Source organism: Prunus persica, chromosome G7, assembly GCF_000346465.2.
Source record: "Prunus persica cultivar Lovell chromosome G7, Prunus_persica_NCBIv2, whole genome shotgun sequence".
In the NCBI taxonomy this organism is placed as follows: domain Eukaryota; kingdom Viridiplantae; phylum Streptophyta; class Magnoliopsida; order Rosales; family Rosaceae; genus Prunus; species Prunus persica.
In genome coordinates this window covers 20,626,663-20,646,172 of record NC_034015.1, presented here as the reverse complement: position 1 = coordinate 20,646,172, position 19,510 = coordinate 20,626,663, and the positions used below count along the sequence as shown (strand labels likewise).

Here is a 19,510-nt window from a genome sequence, read left to right as displayed (position 1 = left end):
GGTCTTGGGCCTTAGTGATCAATTATTGAGTCCTTAGGTTTTTTTTATATGAGCCGAATTGGGTGGGCGGAATCGAACCTCATATATAATAATAAATACTCTTAATCACTTGAGCTACAATTTCTTTACAATATTTTATAAAAACATTAGAGTGATTTTTTCTCACATGATAATTGTCATGTTATGTTTCCAGAATTCAATCAGGACCATAAACCAACAAATGGCTAGAGAATGTACTTCAACATACTTAAACCAAAATTAATTAGAATAGGATATCAAAACATATTCTCATTTCTTTTTACCAAAAACAAACTAATAGTAAATGACCTACTAGTGTAGTGATTTGGAGTAATTGCTCCTCCAGGAAAAATCCTGGTTCAAGTCCTAGTATATGTGTAGTGTATGTGAAATGTCTTAAAAATAAAAAAAATAAAAAACAACGAACTAATATTTTAAAGTAAATAATCATATATAACCAAAAAACAAAAACAAAAAAGATAAATATTTTTGACATAGAAAACAAATTAATTTCAAATCTAATTTGTCAATATTTTTAGGAAGACTCATAGCAGCTATTTTTGGCGGGTAATCCTAACTAAGCCACTAACTGCATTTCAAACCTTATCCCTCTATTTTCCAACTCGAAGTTGCTCAGCCATGGTGTTTTCCTCTTCTTCATTACTATCATTGCCCATTTTACCCTCCACTTTCCATGTCCTCCCAACCTCTGATCCTCCGTACAAACTCCTTCAAACCCAGCCATCTCTCACCCTACTCTCCAAATGCAAAAGCATGCAAAATCTCAAACAAGTCCACGCCCACATTATCAAGACTGGCCTTCACAATACCCACTTCGCTCTGAGCAAGCTCGTTGAGTTTTGCGCCATTTCGCCTTTCGGCGACCTCTCTTATGCCCTCTTAGTCTTTCAATCCATCGAGAACCCCAATCAGATTATTTGGAACACAATTATTCGAGGTTTTTCCTTGAGCTCTAAGTCAATACAAGCTGTGGAATTCTATGTTCTGATGCTTCTTTCTGGCGTGGAGCCGAATTCTTATACGTTCCCTTTTCTTTTGAAGTCTTGTGCCAAATTCGCCGCGAGCCATGAAGGGAAACAGATCCATGGACATGTTTTGAAGCTTGGACTTGACTCTGATGCCTTTGTGCACACTTCTCTTATCAATATGTATGCTCAAAACGGTGAATTGGATAATGCACGTTTGGTGTTTGATAAAAGTTCTTTCAGAGATGTGGTTTCATTTACGGCCTTGATCACTGGATATGTTTCAAGGGGTTGTATGGATGATGCTCGTTACCTTTTTGATGAAATTCCAGGAAGAGATGTGGTGTCTTGGAATGCTATGATTTCGGGTTATGCTCAAAGCGGTCGGTTTGAAGAGGCATTGGCTTTGTTTTCGGAGATGCGGAAAGCAAATGTCTCCCCCAATGAGAGTACAATGGTCGTGGTACTTTCAGCTTGTGCTCAGTCGGGGTCTCTTGAATTGGGCAAATGGGTTGGGTCTTGGATTGAGAACCGTGGACTTGGTTCAAATCTTCGGCTTGTTAATGCACTTATTGATATGTACGCAAAGTGTGGTGCTTTGGACACAGCTCGAAGTTTATTTGACGGTTTGCAGCAAAGGGATGTAATCTCATGGAATGTCATGATTGGTGGTTATACACATAAGAGCCACTACAAAGAAGCCTTGGCACTCTTTCGGTTAATGCTACGATCAAATGCAGATCCTAATGATGTCACATTCTTAGGCATTCTTCCAGCTTGTTCTCATTTAGGAGCTCTTGACCTTGGCAAGTGGATTCATGCTTATATAGATAAGAACTTTCAGAGTTTGACCAATACCTCTCTCTGGACGAGTCTCATTGACATGTATGCAAAATGCGGAAACATTGAGGCAGCAAAACAAGTCTTTAATGGTATGGAAGCCAAAAGCTTGGCTTCTTGGAATGCAATGATATCTGGCTTAGCAATGCACGGGCATGCACATACAGCGCTCGAGCTTTTCTCGAAAATGGCCGATGAAGGATTCAAACCAGATGAAATAACATTTGTGGGAGTTTTATCTGCTTGTAACCATGGTGGTCTTGTAGACCTTGGACGCCAGTATTTTAGTTCCATGATCACAGATTACCATATTTCAGCACAACTGCAACACTATGGATGCATGATAGATCTTCTAGGCCGAGCCGGATTATTTGATGAAGCAGAGGCCCTAATGAGTAGCATGGAAATGAAGCCAGATGGCGCTGTCTGGGGTTCTCTTCTTGGAGCTTGTAGAATCCACAGGCGTGTGGAGCTGGGTGAACTTGTTGCCAAACATCTGTTTGAATTGGAGCCTGAAAATGCTGGGGCTTATGTGCTCCTATCTAACATCTATGCAGGAGCTGGTAGGTGGGATGATGTGGCAAGAATAAGAACCAGGCTGAATGATTTGGGGATCAAGAAAGTTCCTGGATGTACCTCTATTGAGATGGATAGTGTTGTTCATGAGTTTCTTGTCAGTGACAAAGCGCATCCCTTAAGCAAAGAAATTTATGAGATGTTAAAAGAAATAGATAGGCTTTTGGATATGGCCGGTTTCAGACCGGATACATCTGAGGTGCTATATGACATGGATGAGGAATGGAAGGAAGTGGCCTTGAGTCATCACAGTGAGAAGTTGGCCATCGCTTTTGGTTTGATCAGCACGAAGCCAGGCACAACGATTCGGATTGTAAAGAATCTTCGTGTGTGTGCAAATTGTCATTCAGCTACAAAGCTGATATCGAAGATCTTTAATAGGGAGATTATTGCAAGAGATGGGAACCGTTTCCACCATTTTAGAGATGGTTCTTGTTCATGTAATGACAATTGGTGAAAATCACTTGGAGGGTTGTATATGGAGATATACTCTTACTATAGATGTATTCAGTTGAGATTTTAGATTAAGATGGAAGAAATATTGCGTTCATATAAAAGCTGATAACTAAGTACATCATTTCTCTAGTGCTATTAGAAATGAAAATCCATCTCAATTTATTTATTATCAAGATGATGGATTCACAGGCCAACAAAAACAGGAACTTAAACCCAGGTTAGCGATGAACTCATGCTTCACGGTTAGCAGCTTGTTTGAATGAGTTCCTTCTTGCAGTTGCCAAAACAGTCTTGTCAGCCACGATGAAATATGCCATTCCAGCCACTGCCATCAAATTAACATTTTCCTTAATTAATATATAAACTAATGATTAAATGAAGACAGTAATTACGATAGTGGATGAGGGCAAGGATTTAATGAAAACCTGTGGAGATTATGAGGGCCTGAGCAGTGGGATTGAGATTGGCTCTTGCCCAAGGTAGCATTCTCACACTAGCCATCTGCATGCATATATATATATAAATTATACTTATGTTAGCTTAAACTGCCATAGATGTTCTTAATATTTTCAGTCCTGCCATGAAGCCAAAACTTACAGTTGGAATGGCAGTGGCAATGGTGGCAACCACAGCTGCCTTAGCTCCTGCTTTCACACCCTCTGATATTCCATCAAAAAAAAGGAAAAAATAATTACATTTCCAGAAGAATCTTGGGCCCACCCAAAAAAAGGTGGCCCTATACTCTATCCATTTTGATCTGAACAAGAAGAAGCCCTTTTTATATATAGCATTTGTCAGCAAGAGCATGAGGAGAGTATCTATCAAATACAAAATCTTAATCACATAATTAGCATATCAGAGATTCAGTCTGCAAGTATATATATATATATATATATATATATATATATATATATGCTTTGTAGAGGCTCAAGGTAAGAGCTAGATGGACTCTCAATTCTCATGATGAATAACCACATGACTTTCACACACCATCATACTGTAAATTGATATATAACCAAGATGAATTAATATAAACAATCAATAATAAGTTGGTCAGAAGGGAAGAGAAGGCGAGCATGAAGATGAAGATACCGTGAGAGCAGCGCTTAGCCAAGGCCAGCTGATCAATTGAGGTCAGGCTGTTCTTCTCAAAGGGAGACTGAGGAGCCACATTTTTTGCCATTGTAATTTGTAAGAGATAAATGAATAACTGGTAGCTGAACAAGTTAGAGAGAGAGAGAGAAATGAATATGTGAGAAGGTTTTTGAGAGTTTGGTTGAATTGGAAATGGTAGATTTGGGTGGATATTTATAATGGATTTAGGTGCAGAGCTGGTTGAGACTACAGATGTTGTGAGAGAGTAAGATGGTTTCACTGAATTCTGGGGTCAGAGTCACTTGTTTTCAGTTTCACCATGTTGTTTATGGTTGGTTTGTTCTTTTTCTTTGGCTTTTTATTTATTCCCCGCATGCCCATGGTTTTGTCAGGGAAATCTGGATATTTCCAAGTGATGTTGGAGGTTAGCAGTGTAAGTTCACCTACTCATTGATCAGGTCGGGGGGTTTCGAGATCTGCACTGCACATATTATCCATTTGGTGTTGCTAAATATATGAGTATTTATTGTTTCAAGTTTGTGAGATATTTTATTAAGGTGGTAGTAGTTTCAATAATAATATTATACCTTTTTATGAAATGAAAGTCACTTTCTCTCGACTTTTGGGGGAGTGAAAACAGCATTTCTGCAAGTGGTTTGGAACAAAGATGCCCCAAAACCATGGGTGGCCCTTCCAAGTGCTTTGGTTGCATTGCCTTAAACCTCAAATTGTTCATCAGATTGGGACAGGTGTCCTAAAAGAAGGGCTCAGATCACTTCTGTTGCAGACAGTAGCATTCAAAATATCTGATGGGTTTTCTTTTCATCAGTTCATGGTTTTCCTCTTGAGTGGGTGGCTACTGTGGGGCAATGGTTTCATTCATGTATTGCTTGTATTGCACCGCCACGGAGGCTACTGTGGGGTAGTGGTTTAATTTGTTCATCTTTTGCCTTTAGTGGATTCATTCAAAATTTTGATATGTTTTGAATGGTCTCGAGTTCAAACCCATATGATACCATGTGTGTGAGTTTTTCCCATTTCCCTTCTTAATTTATCTCACCTCATTGAAATAAGGCAAAAGGCAGTATGCATATAAATTATATTATATTTTCTACCAACTCAAATCAAAACCTCATAAAACTCAAATGTCCAATTACAACATTCCAAGCGTTAACCAATGACTACATAAAGTTAAAAGGTGATTCTGAGTACCAATCTACAGTCGCGCTATAAAAATAATCAATCAAATGGCAAAAATGGTCCAAACATAGCTAGCTAAGCTAAGGCTTAAGCTATGGTAGCTCCATTCTATTTTTATTCAAAGTGTGTTTTAGTCTTCCCAAAACGAACAGCCTCCTATGACTCTACGATCATGAAAATATATTGGAAAGTAATAGTTGTTTGTTGGGCGTTTCTCTTTCTTAAATCTTAATTAAAGATGGTATTGACATCATGATTGCGATTGTTGTTTTGTAAATTTTAGGCACATGCAAGTGCAACAATCTTAGTATACTTATATATATATATATATATACATGTGATGAGATATACTTGTACGGACAGACCTAAAATTAAGTTTGTGATAGGTTGACCAAAAGACAAAGTTGTGCTTTGAATGTATTAAGATATACATGTGGGACTCACCTCACCTCACCTAGGCTATGCTATGCGTCTATCTTATATTTATATACGAGTAATAATGCCCGCGATTACTAATGAAGTGTATTCTCAGCTAATTTCTTGGGGTTGCCTCTATTGTTTAAGAAGAAAAAAATTATATGTTTTGAAGAAATACCATTTGAATATTTAGTAAGTATAAATTTAATTAATAAATAATTAAACTTTTATCTAATAGGAATTTGGGTTTCAATTAATATTGCTAACTCACATCAGCTGAGTTGGTGGGTTAGTTAGTCGAGATAATTTCTAGCTTGGAATTAACTATTTAGTTAATTAATTGCTTGTGAATTGTATTGATTTATTTTAAATAAAGTTCATTCTCTATGTACATGAGTTAAAGACCCTAAACCCTGCTATTATACGGACATTGCCTTCTTCCTTGAAAGGAGTCATTCATACTTCTTGTAAAAATCTCTACACACATGTCAAATTGTGATTGGTCCTATTTTTAGAAAAGTAGACGAGTATTTCCCAGTATCAAATCTATATCAAATTAGTACTAGCATCCTATTGTCATTATGGTTTTCACAACTTAAGGATTCAATGAATAAACTCATGATGGCATCTGATCTGATGATGGTCAAGAACATCTCTTAATATCCTCAGTTGTAATTGTCTGAACTCAAATTATATGCAACTTTTTTTAGTGGTTGGTTACACTGATTAATATTTTGGTCCCCACATCCTAATAATAAGTAATAAGATCATGCTTGATGCTCAAGCGAATAATGTGCGCTAGAAACCAACAATATGTAAAAAACAAGGATTAATTTGGTACATCAAGTCAAGGTTTGAACTTGTCATTGAAAGTCATGATAATTAAGGAAACACTATACAATGTTTGTAGAATTGTTAAATGATTTCTGAATTATATTCATGATTCTTTCGGAGGTGGGAAAGCCATGAGAAAAGGCGGCTTGTCTAATCACGACAATGATGCGTTGGCTAAAGGGAATTTGAGTAGCAAAATCATATAATTTTACTTTTAATTTCAGCATGATGTACAGGATATATATATATATATATATATCCTTGGTGTAGAAATACTTCATTTCAGGTTCACCACACATTCAAACGTGATTAATTCTTGTTTGTTTGTTGCTGGCTGCTAGACATAAATTTTCCCACTGGGACTGGCTAATTAAACTCAGCAACTTGGTTCAAATGGTTGCCAAAGTTTTGCATGAATTTGAACCAAACAGCATGCAGAAACCCAAAAAGCAACAGAGAATTAGATGAAAGTTTACATGTATATATGCAGCTGGTTGGTTTGTCTTTGTGGATATGCATCATATGATGGGTTTCTGAAATCGAGCAATCATAAAATTTTGCTAACACATATATCAAATATACATCATGATTCATGAGTATATGTATAATTACTTTTTTGTTCTTTTTACCTGTTTGATGAAGCCGATAGCTAGCTAGGTAGGGGCTAGGCCCATGCATAGCATAGCAATACAAGGACTGTGATGTGAGAGAGATACATATATCTTGCAAGTTGCATGCGCGTGCTGCTACAAAATACTGAGGCCTGCACAGTCTGAATTTCCATCAATGGTAAACGGGAAGCTCTTGAAAGCCAATGAAACCTCTATTGGCCCTTCATGCGCATAACGTTGACTTAGTGAGCCCCTCCCAAAAGCTTTACATATATTTACACTATATATGCATCTAGCTAGCACATCACACTGACATGACATACACAAATTCTTATATTCTCAGATACGTACAGCTAGCAATGCGATTGTGATCATGACCCCCAATCAAATGCCTAGTTTCTGTGCTTGGGTGCATATACTAAAACAGATGAAAACTGATCTCCTTTTTTTCTTTTGCTTTTTTTTTTTTTTTTTTTTTTTTGGTGTCAAAATTGCAGATGGAAAGTTAGTATAAGTCTGATATGTGGAGAAGATTATAATTAGGAAGCTTCATATAGTTCATATATAATGACAAGATTATAAGAATATCTCATGTCTTTTCATTTTTCCCTGTTTATTTTTTTTGGATGAAAACAGATAGAACCCAAGTTGGGAAGATTGTCTGCGTATAAATGACTGGATTGAATCAAAATGTAGATTTGTCTGAGCACTGAAGACCTTCTGCTTTGTGAAGCATTCTGTTTTGAGACTAGCTTCATGAGTCATGTGGTCTGATTGGTATTGGTTGAAGTTGCTCTCTCTCTCTCTCTCTAATCGTACATGTTTGATCAGTAAGATTATTAATAACAGAAAGTGGTAAGATGGATATGGGGAAAAGGAAAAAAGAAGGTTGGCCTTTACATGATAAAAAATATCAGAAGAACAAAAAGAAGCGAGGAAGCATGATGGCTTTCTTGGTGAAAAAGAACCTGTGAAGTGAATGCGTGGATATGAAAGTGCCCATATGCAAAAAGTAGACCATTTTCATAAAAAGTAAAAAAAAGAAGCATATATCATTCCATTTTTCTTTTTTATTATAATTCTTTCCATCATTGACAGGAGTAATTATTGTCCTCACATGACTTCATAGACTTCTCATGGAAATCCCATTGGGACAATTATGGGATCCTCTACTTTTACACAAACTTCTTTTCTCTCTCTGTATTCTATACTTGCATATACACAGAGAGAGAAGAGAGAGAAGAGAGAGAAGGGAGAGTAATTAGCATTGTAGCAGAGTGACTAATATATTGTACATTATAAAAATCATAATTCTCATTAATTAGTAGGAAAAACAGAGGAAAAATCTTAGTTTCTATGGTGTCAAGCATGAAAGTTACTTTGCTTTCTGCTTTACCTATTTACATTCTAAGCAATTAGAAATAATCAACATGATGAGGGATCTGAAATGGTTCATCTCTCTCCTTCTTGCTTAACTTAGGCAAGTAAGCTCTATTTCTAATCTTATTATGCAAATCACTATTAGCAGCAGGGACATGAGGAGGCCTAACAGACCTAATCAAAGCCCAATTCACACCCTTAAAGAAATCATGCCTTTTGATCTCGACTGACCCTTTTAAGCTGCCAATTCTCTTCTTGGGATTCTTCACCAAAAGCTTGCTTATAAGATCTTGAACTTTGACCATCTCTTCAAACTCCTTGCTGTTGCTAACCCCAACTCTTGGAAACCTTAATGGCTGCTTAAGAATGTTAATGAGGGTTTTCTCATTGTTTTCACCTTTGAAAGGTGTTCTCCCATATAACATTTCATACAAGAACACCCCAAATGTCCACCAATCCACTGCACTTCCATGGCCTTGCCCTGAGATCACCTCTGGTGCTAAGTACTCATGTGTCCCCACAAATGACTTGGACCGGGCTTCGATCGGTTCGGCTACCATTTCCGGGTCAAGTTCTTGATGATGATCATCATCATTATTATCATGATTATTATCAGCACCAACTTGTTCTGTTATGGTTGTGACTGTGCCTTTCTTTTTCTTGTTTGAGGCAGAGAAACAAGAGAGCACAGGCTGCATGGGGGCTGCAACACAGTATGGCATTGAGGAGCTCTTTACATTCTTTTGGTTGGATTCTAAGTCCATTTTGCGCCTTAGCAACTTCGGAACGACGTCGCATTTGAGTGACAGATCAAAATCTGAAAGCATAATGTGACCATCCTCTCTAACCAGCACATTTTCAGGCTTCAAGTCTCTGTAAACAATCCCCATCATGTGTAGATACTCTAGAGCTAACAGCGTCTCTGCCGCGTAAAACCTATGTTTAATTCATCCCAACATTGTAATTAGCACTCCTTAACTTCCTCATAATTAAGAAATCATATAGTATTTAACAATAATAATAATGACAGTCGTTAATTGCTGGTTTCACACAACATAAGAACATTTTTCGAGTACAACTAAACTAAGATTAATTAGCGAAACAAATTTTGATTTTTACCTAGCAGATGAGATGCTAAAGCATTTTCCGGGCAGGCGTTGTCGAGCGGCATACAAGTCACCGCCAGGGCAAAACTCCATAACCAAGCAAGAATAGTGAGAAGCATCAAACTCAGCATAGAGAGTAGGCAGAAAAGGGTGATCAAGCATGTCCAAAATCTCCTTCTCCATTTCAGCTCTATGCAGTTTCTTCCTTATAGCAAGTGCTTCTCTGTCCACCACTTTCATGGCATAAAAGCACTGAGGCAAACCCACCACAGGGTTCCTTATCTGGCAAAGGTAAACGTTGCCTATGTCACCGCTGCCGAGACGGCGCAGGAGCCGAAAATGGTCGAGCCCAACTCGGCCCTTGGTGCTCCTGAGCCGCCTCATGGCTTCCCATGCAGCTTGGTTAGCCTTGTGGGGCTTGTGAGCAGAGGAAATCAGAGATGCTTCAGTGGCAGAGGAACAGACGGAGACTGAGCTCCGGCGGCGGCTGCTGAAGCTCAGGTTGCTCATCCAGCTCCGGCTCGAGTCCGGCACCGTTATGGATGAGCAGCTGCTATCATAGTCAGATTCATCTCTGGTTGTTATGGCTGCCATTGATGATAGTGTTTTGAAGAAGCAGAGAGAGCATGTATGTGTTTGTGTTTGTGAGTTCTGTTCTGTTTGCTTTATCAGGCTTTTTATAACAGATTCAAACAAACAAGGCTACAAAGTGCTACTTTTGCTAATAAAGATACCAAATTTTTTTGTTTAAACTTAAGCCCCAATTGATGATTTGGGCAGCTAATTAAAAGTCATATGTATATGCCTCTGCTTCCACAGAATTTCACAAGATTGCCATTGTTTTTACTTTATGATGAATCATGTGGGGTTCTCCCAAAAGATACATAGAAAGGGGATCCAGAGGATGGTTATTTTGGTATTAAATCAATTTATTTGAAATCACTTTTGGAAATTTCTTCTGCACCAGCATCTGCATTGCTATTTGCAGGATTTCTACAGCTGAGCTCAACCAAGCAAAAGACTGCAGCAAATAAAGAGCTTTAGTTTTGATGTTGTTCTAGGCATGCTTATCTCAGCTGACACAACCACTATGTTTTGTTTTCAAAAGCGGCTTCCAAAATAAATGGTTGACGCATGTTTCATCTTATAAAACCACCCAACCAAACACGGCATTGTAACTTGTAATTTCATTATTTACCTTGTCAACTTCTGATATTTATGAAAAAAAGTCTTGCATGGAAGTGACTATTTTATGATATTCATCATGTCTTTAGGATCCAACTAGTTGTGTGTGTAGTGTAGGTCATTTTGCCTCTCTCTCTCTCTCTCTCTCTGTGCACTCTGCTGCCGTATATATTTATTTGGGTGTTTCTTCAGTTGGTGGCATTTTTGTTATTTTCGCTCCACAAATGTGTCTTTCCCAACTCTGACGGTCAAAAGGCGTTGGTTCTTTTCCTGTTAAAAGCTCTTAGTACACCGTTTTTCAAGAACCATGATAAAAGTTCCCAACCCACGCCTGCCATAAACGACACGTCGTATAGAACTGGTACTTGCATTGCACTGTTATCAACCAGTCAGTCAACTTCCTTTTCTTCTTCTTGGTCTTATTATATATCAACCAGTCAAATTGCATTCTGCTCTGGAATGGAATGGTAGTTACTTTGAAAAGTAAGGTAGTTTTTGGTAAATTAGCAGACAAGCCATGGCCCGTTGGCTCCCATCCCATGCCATGAATCAGAGGAAAGTTGGTGGGTGCACCAAATACCCGTGCCTCAAATTCATATCCACCTCATTCTTGGGTACGTGGCTGTCCCTTTATATCCTCTGCCTTAATACGTGTTATGATATTCTTGTCATGCATGTGAACCCATGTAGATTGTAGGGGACCTGTATTTGGGTCCAAGGCCAAGCCAAGTGCAACTTAAATACCACTTTCAGGAGCCTAGCAATATTGAGTCCTCTGCATATTTTAATTTTTCATTGTTGCTTCGGGCGATTTCTAGACGTTCATCAAATGTGAGCCTCACATTCATCAACGAACAAAAGTCATACACGAGCACTTGTGTGTATGATTACTTTATCCCATTTTAATAATGCATAATCTTTGATTTCATGAATGCCACCCTAGAAAGACATCATATTCCCACCTTTTAGCTTTAGATCAGACAACAAAGATCACCCAATCAGTGTGATTCTGGACTTCTTGCTACTTACCCCATTCCATGGTGTTGATCTTGTGGGACCATAACCATTAATGAAATTTTAAAGAAAATGGAAGAAATATTATTCATGAGGAGAAAAATGGAAGATGGGTATGATATTTAGGAGGATGGCACCAAATCTTGTCCCCCCCTGCCCATTTTAATGGAATTTGAACTTTTTCAGAAATCCTTTGAATTGTTCCTCTGCACATTTCATATTTAAAAATAAGTTGTATTTTATCCCTTTGCGCCTTTCCTTCAAATTCTCCACTGTTCTCCACAGGATCTTATCACTTTCAGTTTTTGGTTTCAATTTCAGGCAGCAGACCTAGCAAAAATGGCAGGGTTACAGAGAAGCATATGTATAGGAAGACTCAAAGCTCCATCACTTGCCCATACGTTCTTCACCCCTCACTCATAAAAGTATCCAAGTTACCCAACAACATTGTTTTGTTGGATAGAATAGAAGAGTTGATTAGTGAAGACTTTAATTTTTCTGTTTTATTGTTTGGTTGTGTTTTGTATTTGCATGAAAGTTGGATTTTTATTATATTATTAGGGATAGGGCCAAAATACCAGTCATCATTGGGAATGATCAATTTTTAAAAAAAGTATAAGCGATAGTCTAAATTACAAAGGAGATGATTTTTAACACACAATCATGACCTCTGGTCTACAAGTCAATGTCTTTGTTCATTGGACTAAACCCCTTTAGTGAATTATCATTTGAAGAGATTTGATTCATTTCCTTAACCAACAAATGCAAAATTAAAGTCAAAGCCCACAAAATTAATGCTGCAGGGTAATGCCTTGGAGATTTAGTATATGTATGGATTAGAAACAACAGAAAATTGAGATGAGAGAAGAGAGTTAACAAGGAAGTTGAACAAAATGAAAAAAAAAAAAAAAAAAAAAAAAACAACATTTGAGGAGATTGGAAACAATCAAATGTCATTGTATAACTGTGAGCTTCCACTCCTTCAATAATGTACAGATCATACACTCAGAAAAATATGGCCAACCTGACAGCCCCTCAACACAAGGCATACACAATTATAGGAAATGAATGCAAAAGTTCAAAAACCCTTGTGGTTTCTTACGAAAAAGTTGATTTGTTAAGAAGCAGAAATTTCGGTGCAACAATGTGGATTGGATCAAAACTTGAGCAATCCATCTGTACATGAACAGGAACATGAACTATACAGGCAATCCATCCGTACATAAACTTGAGCATACAAGTTTGAAGTTGTTATCGTGCTTCCATGGCTGAAAATGTCAAAAGATTTTCAGAATGCACTTCACGTCTTAATGGTTTATCAACCTCTGTCATTAAGTTAGAATATGTAGGCTGTTTAGGCGTAGACAAAGTTGCCCCTTCATTGCTGAACATTGAAACAACATCTGACATGGTTGGCCTCTCTTCTGCACAATCTTGGACGCATAAAAGTCCCACCTGAATGCAGAGCGCAAGGCTATCCGTTGAACTTGAATCGACCAATGTCGAATCCATCAACTCCAAGCATCGCCCAGATTTCCATAAATTCCATGCCTTCAACAATTTTCACATTTTAACACCTTAGATAAAATAAACAGGGGCATGAGAATATAATAAATTCAGAAGCCAGGTGTTGCCACTTACATGTCCTAGTAAGTTCAAAGAATGATCTGACTCATGAAAGTTTGCATTCTTCCTGCCACTTACAATCTCCAACACAATGACTCCAAAGCTGAATACATCAGACTTTGTTGAGAAAAGGCCGTGCATCACATACTCAGGAGACATATAACCGCTGGTTTCAAACAAGGGGAAAAAGAGTCATTTGAGTTTTATCAAAAGAATATGCTGCATGACAAGCATATGTTTAAAATACACTAATGCAGGCATGACTAAATCTACCTGTGCGTATAAACATACAGAAGTTACTTACTATGTTCCAACAACCCGATTTGTTTTGGCTCGACATTCATTCCCGGATAAAATTCTAGCCAAGCCAAAGTCTGATATCTTGGGGTTCATATAAGCATCCAATAAGATGTTGCTAATTTTCAGATCTCGATGAATAATTCTTAATCTGGAGTACTTGTGAAGATAAAGAAGCCCTTGAGCAATCCCTTCAATTATGTGTATGCGCTGTGTCCAATTCAGTAGTCTTCGCTTTGTTGGATCTGCATGAGTTGCAATTTACACAGCATGAGAGAAACTGACAGCCAAAAATAAGATAGGGAATGGGCATATATGAATTTACAAACCAAAAATGAAGGAGTCCAAGCTTTTGTTGGGCATGTACTCATAGATTAATATCTTTTCTTCTCGGTGAATGCAACAACCCAAAAGCTTAACAAGATTTCTGTGCTGGAGCTTAGAGATTAACTGCACCTCATTCTTGAACTCCAACGGTCCTTGTCTAGAATTTTTGGAAAGCCTTTTGACTGCAATGTCATGTTCTAGTAACTTACCCTGCAACAAAGAGCAGATACTGGTTTTTTTAATTTTTTCCATCGAAACTTTGAATCTAATATAACAGATTATCAATGTATATAAATGATCAAAAAGAGAAAACAATAAAACCTGTCACCATATGCCTTATTGTTAGTTCTGCACACACACCTTATAAACAGGTCCAAAACCACCTTGTCCAAGCTTATTTGCAAGAGAGAAATTATTGGTGGATGTCACTATTAAGGAAAAGCTAAGAAATGGCAACTCATGATCCTTCTTCGTTCCAAGTTCTATAACATTGGGACTGCTTGCATTATCATCAGAGCTCAACTGCAACAATAATAACCTCATACTGTCTCTCATGCCATTATGGAAGCCATAAATTCCTGCTGTCGATACAGAGAAATAAGTCCACACAACATATTTAATTTGGCAAAGTTTTGGTATATGTTGGTCGACTCAGTTTGGTTAACGTACCTAAAGAGTTTAACTTTCTCCATAAACGATGCAGCAATAAGATCAAAATGAAGAATACCAAGGGAATCACCATAACTGTGACAACCAACAGCTTCCTATCTGAGGGAAAGAAAAAAAGCTCTTTCTCAGATTTTAGGTAGAGAAAAAGGGAGGGTGTTCACATCTTACCATCTAAAAACTTTGAAGGCATTCAAAATGAATAAAAAATACAGTGTTTCTTCTTATTATCATCTAAGTTTGAATAAAGGTGAAAGCTTACCGGATTTAGAAGCATTACCACGCACATAAACAGTGCTGTTCCCTGTCCCTACCAGTTTCAGAAGATCGCTTTTATTTCCATAATAAAGTTGACATAGAATTCCTTCATCTTGCAATGGCTTATATGCATATGCAACACATGAGCAATTGTTCCTGCACAATATCTCGCAGTCATAGGGATCTACATGAATTGGCCAGCTTAAAACCATTGAACTCGGCAGCGATCCTCTGGTGTTTGAGAAATTATCTCCACCTGAGCATGCTGATGGCATCGCCACCAAACAGCCATTAGAACTGCGTGCCATTGTGTCATCACATAGTGAATAATCCACAATCTCAATTTCCTGCCCTACCATCCTGAACTCATTAATCTCCCCATTTGAGGTTAACACAAACCATGAAGGCATGGTAGTGTTTTTGTTGTTAAAAGTAAGATAAATCTCTTTGCTATTCCAAACAAAGCTGAAATTGAGATTATCTGATGTGCTTTGGAAGAAGAACTTAAATTCATGGCCATCCCACAAGCCAATCTGTTGGTAAGCACCATCACTGCGCCAGACATTGAACTGAGTATTGTTTACAGGATCAATGCCTAAAGCATAAGAACCATCAGCAGGGACAGATGCGCTAAACCAGGATACTAGAAACTGTTTCCTCAACTGCTCAGTATTCATGTTAAACAACCCCAATTTCATTCCAGGAAGAAATGTATCTGTCGGATAATAGAAACTCTGCCACAAAATCTCTTCTCCTTCCATGAGAATTAGATTTCCCGAGTCACCTATTGTTGCACGTGTGTTATTGCTTGATGCAAGTGCTCCATAATTCAGAATAAACGGAACATTTCTTTGATCACTAATCACCATGTTCCCATCATACCTGATGGTGAGAAATACTCCTGAGGAACCCGGTACTCCTGGGAAATCCATAAAGGGGCTATCTCTATTTGCAACCCAAACTGGCTTTTGGTTCTTGTCATTCTTGAACCAGATTCCCAAGTATCCATTTGGTGCAGCATGGGAGCTGAAAAAGCCTAGCTCAAACACTCCACCAGCAGAAACCAAGGTTTCATTTCTATATAAATACTGTCCATGCCTGAGGGAGTCTGATGCATGAGATAAGCACACAAAGAAGCAGCTGAAGATACAGAATACAACAGAAAATGCTCTCCATGGTTTCATGTTAAACAGATTAAAGAGAGACAGCACTAGTATGATCCAAGTCGAAGTTGTCATGAGGCTTATTATACTAGTGACAACATTTCTTGATGCATCATAATCAGAAATGAGAGTCGAAATTCAACTTTAAAAAAATAGTCAAAATGGTAGACTTCTAACAATTCTTTGGAGTACGGTTTCTGTGAAGTGAAATTGTGAGCTAGATGTTGGGAACTTATGGTTTGGTGAATGATATTGCTCCGGTTTCGTTCCCTTTTCGCTGAAATGATGTTGGAAACTTATGTGTGGGGAATTGAAATGATGACAGAATTACAGCCTAATGAAGATTTAATTTTGTTTTTTCAATAAAATCCTATGGTCCAAACGAAGGAATAAACATTGTTGACCTCACTCCTAACTAAGGAGACCAGCAGTCCCTCTAAAATCCAAGAAAGTATTCACTATTTCTTGGCCAACGTTATGTGCATGAATATTTAGCATTGATATTATCTTTATCATATTCGCAAAAGTCTAACATCTTGTTTTTAGTTTCTCCCCTCCCTATGCTCATAATTTTTTTTAAAAAGTCTTTAAACACAAATGTTAAAGATCCATCACATTTTATGTTTAAATTCTGTTAAAATATATTACACGCACGTTATTTGTGAGTGACGACATTTATTCCATATTTAGATATGAAAAATGCTAGGCTTATCATATTTTTATACCACATTGTGTACCACCTCTCTAATAGAGGTGGGTCCCATTATTTGGTGGACTCCAAATCTATTAGAGAGGTGATGCACAATGAGCTTATCGTATTTTTATGTCACATTGTGTACCACATCTTTAATAGAGGTGGGGCCCATTGTATTGGTGGACTCCACCTCTATTAGAAAGGTAATAAACAGTGTTAGTATAAAAATATGGTAAGCCTAGCATTATCCCAATTGGTTTTCTTTTTTCTTTTTTCTTTTATTTTTAGAATTAAAAAAATATAACATGGGTAGTTATCTATATATATAAAGCAAAAGGCAGAGAATGGTGAAACATTCAAAATACCAGAAAATGCCATTGGTTAATGCAAACATTAAGAATTGAAATTATTAATTAAATGAGGATAATATGGTAAATGCACAATTTAAAAATTAAAATTAAAAGAAAATTCAGATAATGAGTCCTATTTTTATGGAACACAAATATCCATTATCTTTTTTAATTCTAAAATAAATTTAAATTTTTTTTTAAAAAAACCTCTCGCATGCGTGGAAGCGCGTGCAGAGAGGCTAGTGTTCCATAAAAGTAGGACCTATTATCTGATTTTATTTTAATATGAAAAAATGTGAATTTACCATATTATCTTCATTTAATTAATAATTTTAATTCTTAATGTTTGAATTAACCAATGACATTTTTTGGTATTTTGAATGTTTCACCATTTTCTGCATTTTGCTTTATATATATATATATTAACTTAAAAGCTTATCAATAATCCTGAAGGGTATCATTTTTGGGTTTAACAAAAACTCCAAATACATTAATTTAATAAGTCATATGAAATATTTTAAAGGAAAAAAGAAAAGAAAAAACAGTAAAGAACAATGGCAATCCAAACATAAAAAGCGTAGGAGGTCCCATACCAGTGCCAGTGTGCCACGCATTCCAAATTGAAACGGGTCCCCTCCGTGGGCCGGGTGGGGCTGATCTAATGGAAGCATCGGATAGCAACCAAACGGGCCTCTGTTTTCTTCTACGGCCCGCTTCATGAGCACAAGGGTCCACCTGGGAATTTAGGCTTAGCTTCATGGAATTGACTCCACGCTCTCCAGCTGTTTGAGAAATCGAACCTGCGAAACTCCAACCCTGTAAAAATGATTCCAAAGCCACTGCGCACCTTGTGCACAGTTGCTGCCGCACTCGTCGGCGGATTTTTCACACTGAATTTGGCTTCCACTGCCACTATTGGAGCGCTTCGGTTGGCCACCGAATCCAAAAGGGTAAGAAGACCAAAAACCCACCTTGGCATCTTTACCTTTCCAACTTTCGTCTCCTTTTGTTTGCTAAATTGCTCTCTTATCATTCCTTTTTTTGGTGGGTTTTGGGCAGAGAAAGATTGCGCTGCCTTGTGGGGTTTGTAGAGGGAAAGGGTTTTACATATGCAAGCTATGCAAAGGGAATAATACCATTGAATGGTCGCCTCTGTATGACCCAATTGCCATCAACCCCTGTCTTTGCCCAACCTGCGATGGAAATGGGTTAGTGAACACTGATACTGCTTGCCTTTAGTCTTTCTTTCTCCTCCTCATGTTGCTACAATTTGGCAATGAATTTTTGGGTTAGTGTCTTCAGCCAGAATTAAGTTTACATTTTCCCTTCTTATTGAGAAGATTAAAATGCTTGAGTGGTGTTTTGAAGTTTTTTTCCGTGGGATTTTGCAGGATACAACGCTGTCTGAATTGTGTAGGGAAGGGATACAATTGAGTTGTGAAAGAGGCAGAATGTACTTTTTAGTTCTCTAGTTTTTGATATCATAATCGTGTAATATGTCTCGTATCATCCATCCACTAAACCTTGTATCAATTATTAATTTGTCTTAGCCTTTTGAGATTATAAATCAACAGGATAACCCCCTCAACATGCAGTCACTACGTCTATCAAAAACTGGTTTGAGATTTGACCTAATAAGCTTTTGCAAGAAAAGAGAAAAGAGTAGGCCGAGAACACTTGAGAAATCTAGATTGTTGTGTGTATATGAAATTAAACTTGTTGAGGGTGAAATCCTTGAAAGTTGAAACTTGTATACGATTGTAATTTGCAGGAATTGTACAAGTGCGTAATTATATTTATGATCGTGAGTGACTTTGAGTCGTTGATTGCTATTGTTACTCGTTAATTGTGAATCGTTGATTGCTATTGTTACTCGTTAATTGTGAACTGATGGTGGGATTATATCAAGAGCTGGGCCAGACTGTGGCTCGGCCCAAACTTTCATTTTGTTAGCTTTTCCTATGTAACTCAAGCCCACAACTATCCAATTCTAAACCACAGCCCAAATTTTTAATATTTTAATATTTAATTCGTATACGCAAAGGGTAATGGACATCGCATCACGATTTGTCATCAGTGCACCTCCATGAGTCATCACTCCTCTCACATATCCACGTCACTAGAAACAAAACCTACGTGTTGATCAGATTTCGGGCCCCATCTAAAGCCGCCCCCCAACACCCCCCCCCCCAAAAACAATGTTATGATTGGGAGTCGTGGTGTTATGACACCGGGCCGCGTGTCACCTACCATCAAAAACCGGAAATGGCAAAAAATAAGGAGGAGGTTGAGCAGCTTTTGTGGCTTTCAGGTGGGAATGAAATACAGTGGCCCACGTATGCACATGGACATAGTAATAATAATATTTGGTTGGTTTAGAATTTTGAAGGTAATTTTTATTCCATTATCAG

The 19,510-nt window shown here is 37.7% G+C and overlaps 5 protein-coding genes across 5 annotated transcripts; 2 read left to right on the top strand and 3 right to left on the bottom strand.

Annotated features, from left to right (window-relative positions):
- Positions 233-2,896, top strand: LOC18769820 (pentatricopeptide repeat-containing protein At1g08070, chloroplastic). The gene has a single exon (XM_020567995.1). It carries the CDS (start codon positions 658-660, stop codon positions 2,875-2,877), a length of 2,220 nt encoding a protein of 739 aa, XP_020423584.1. The 5' UTR covers positions 233-657; the 3' UTR covers positions 2,878-2,896.
- On the bottom strand, positions 2,945-4,299 carry LOC18769055 (early nodulin-93). The gene is made up of 4 exons (XM_007202724.2): positions 3,969-4,299; positions 3,474-3,535; positions 3,302-3,377; positions 2,945-3,201 (listed from the first exon to the last, which is right to left on the bottom strand). The coding sequence occupies exons 1-4, from the start codon at positions 4,057-4,059 to the stop codon at positions 3,107-3,109; spliced, it is 324 nt and encodes a 107-aa protein (XP_007202786.1). The 5' UTR covers positions 4,060-4,299; the 3' UTR covers positions 2,945-3,106.
- LOC18770840 (protein kinase PINOID 2) lies at positions 7,826-10,173 on the bottom strand. The gene is made up of 2 exons (XM_007201905.2): positions 9,533-10,173; positions 7,826-9,349 (listed from the first exon to the last, which is right to left on the bottom strand). The coding sequence occupies exons 1-2, from the start codon at positions 10,111-10,113 to the stop codon at positions 8,449-8,451; spliced, it is 1,482 nt and encodes a 493-aa protein (XP_007201967.1). The 5' UTR covers positions 10,114-10,173; the 3' UTR covers positions 7,826-8,448.
- On the bottom strand, positions 12,034-17,861 carry LOC18770768 (G-type lectin S-receptor-like serine/threonine-protein kinase At1g67520). The gene is made up of 8 exons (XM_020567781.1): positions 17,693-17,861; positions 14,897-16,000; positions 14,638-14,736; positions 14,329-14,546; positions 13,971-14,178; positions 13,649-13,886; positions 13,360-13,510; positions 12,034-13,269 (listed from the first exon to the last, which is right to left on the bottom strand). Exons 1-8 carry the CDS (start codon positions 17,856-17,858, stop codon positions 12,970-12,972), a joined length of 2,484 nt encoding a protein of 827 aa, XP_020423370.1. The 5' UTR covers positions 17,859-17,861; the 3' UTR covers positions 12,034-12,969.
- LOC18771019 lies at positions 17,850-18,898 on the top strand. Its single transcript, XM_007203674.2, has 3 exons — positions 17,850-18,049; positions 18,159-18,307; positions 18,491-18,898. Exons 1-3 carry the CDS (start codon positions 17,924-17,926, stop codon positions 18,531-18,533), a joined length of 318 nt encoding a protein of 105 aa, XP_007203736.1. The 5' UTR covers positions 17,850-17,923; the 3' UTR covers positions 18,534-18,898.

Bases quoted from the DNA above. Each gene is read 5' to 3' on its own strand.
- LOC18770840 (XM_007201905.2), bottom strand. From the start codon at position 10,113: ATGGCAGCCATAACAACCAGAGATGAATCTGACTATGATAGCAGCTGC. The intron at 9,350-9,532 runs GTAAAAATCAAA...AATTAAACATAG, and splicing joins TTTAGCATCTCATCTGCTAG to GTTTTACGCGGCAGAGACGC.
- LOC18771019 (XM_007203674.2), top strand. From the start codon at position 17,924: ATGATTCCAAAGCCACTGCGCACCTTGTGCACAGTTGCTGCCGCACTC. The intron at 18,050-18,158 runs GTAAGAAGACCA...GGTTTTGGGCAG, and splicing joins TGGCCACCGAATCCAAAAGG to AGAAAGATTGCGCTGCCTTG. The intron at 18,308-18,490 runs GTTAGTGAACAC...GGGATTTTGCAG, and splicing joins CCAACCTGCGATGGAAATGG to GATACAACGCTGTCTGAATT.
- LOC18769055 (XM_007202724.2), bottom strand. From the start codon at position 4,059: ATGGCAAAAAATGTGGCTCCTCAGTCTCCCTTTGAGAAGAACAGCCTG. The intron at 3,536-3,968 runs GTATCTTCATCT...ATGGAATATCAG, and splicing joins GGCTAAGCGCTGCTCTCACG to AGGGTGTGAAAGCAGGAGCT. The intron at 3,378-3,473 runs GTAAGTTTTGGC...ATATGCATGCAG, and splicing joins TTGCCACTGCCATTCCAACT to ATGGCTAGTGTGAGAATGCT.
- LOC18769820 (XM_020567995.1), top strand. From the start codon at position 658: ATGGTGTTTTCCTCTTCTTCATTACTATCATTGCCCATTTTACCCTCC.
- LOC18770768 (XM_020567781.1), bottom strand. From the start codon at position 17,858: ATGAAGCTAAGCCTAAATTCCCAGGTGGACCCTTGTGCTCATGAAGCG. The intron at 13,887-13,970 runs GTTTGTAAATTC...CAACTCATGCAG, and splicing joins CTTGGACTCCTTCATTTTTG to ATCCAACAAAGCGAAGACTA. The intron at 13,511-13,648 runs GTAAGTAACTTC...GTTTGAAACCAG, and splicing joins AATCGGGTTGTTGGAACATA to CGGTTATATGTCTCCTGAGT.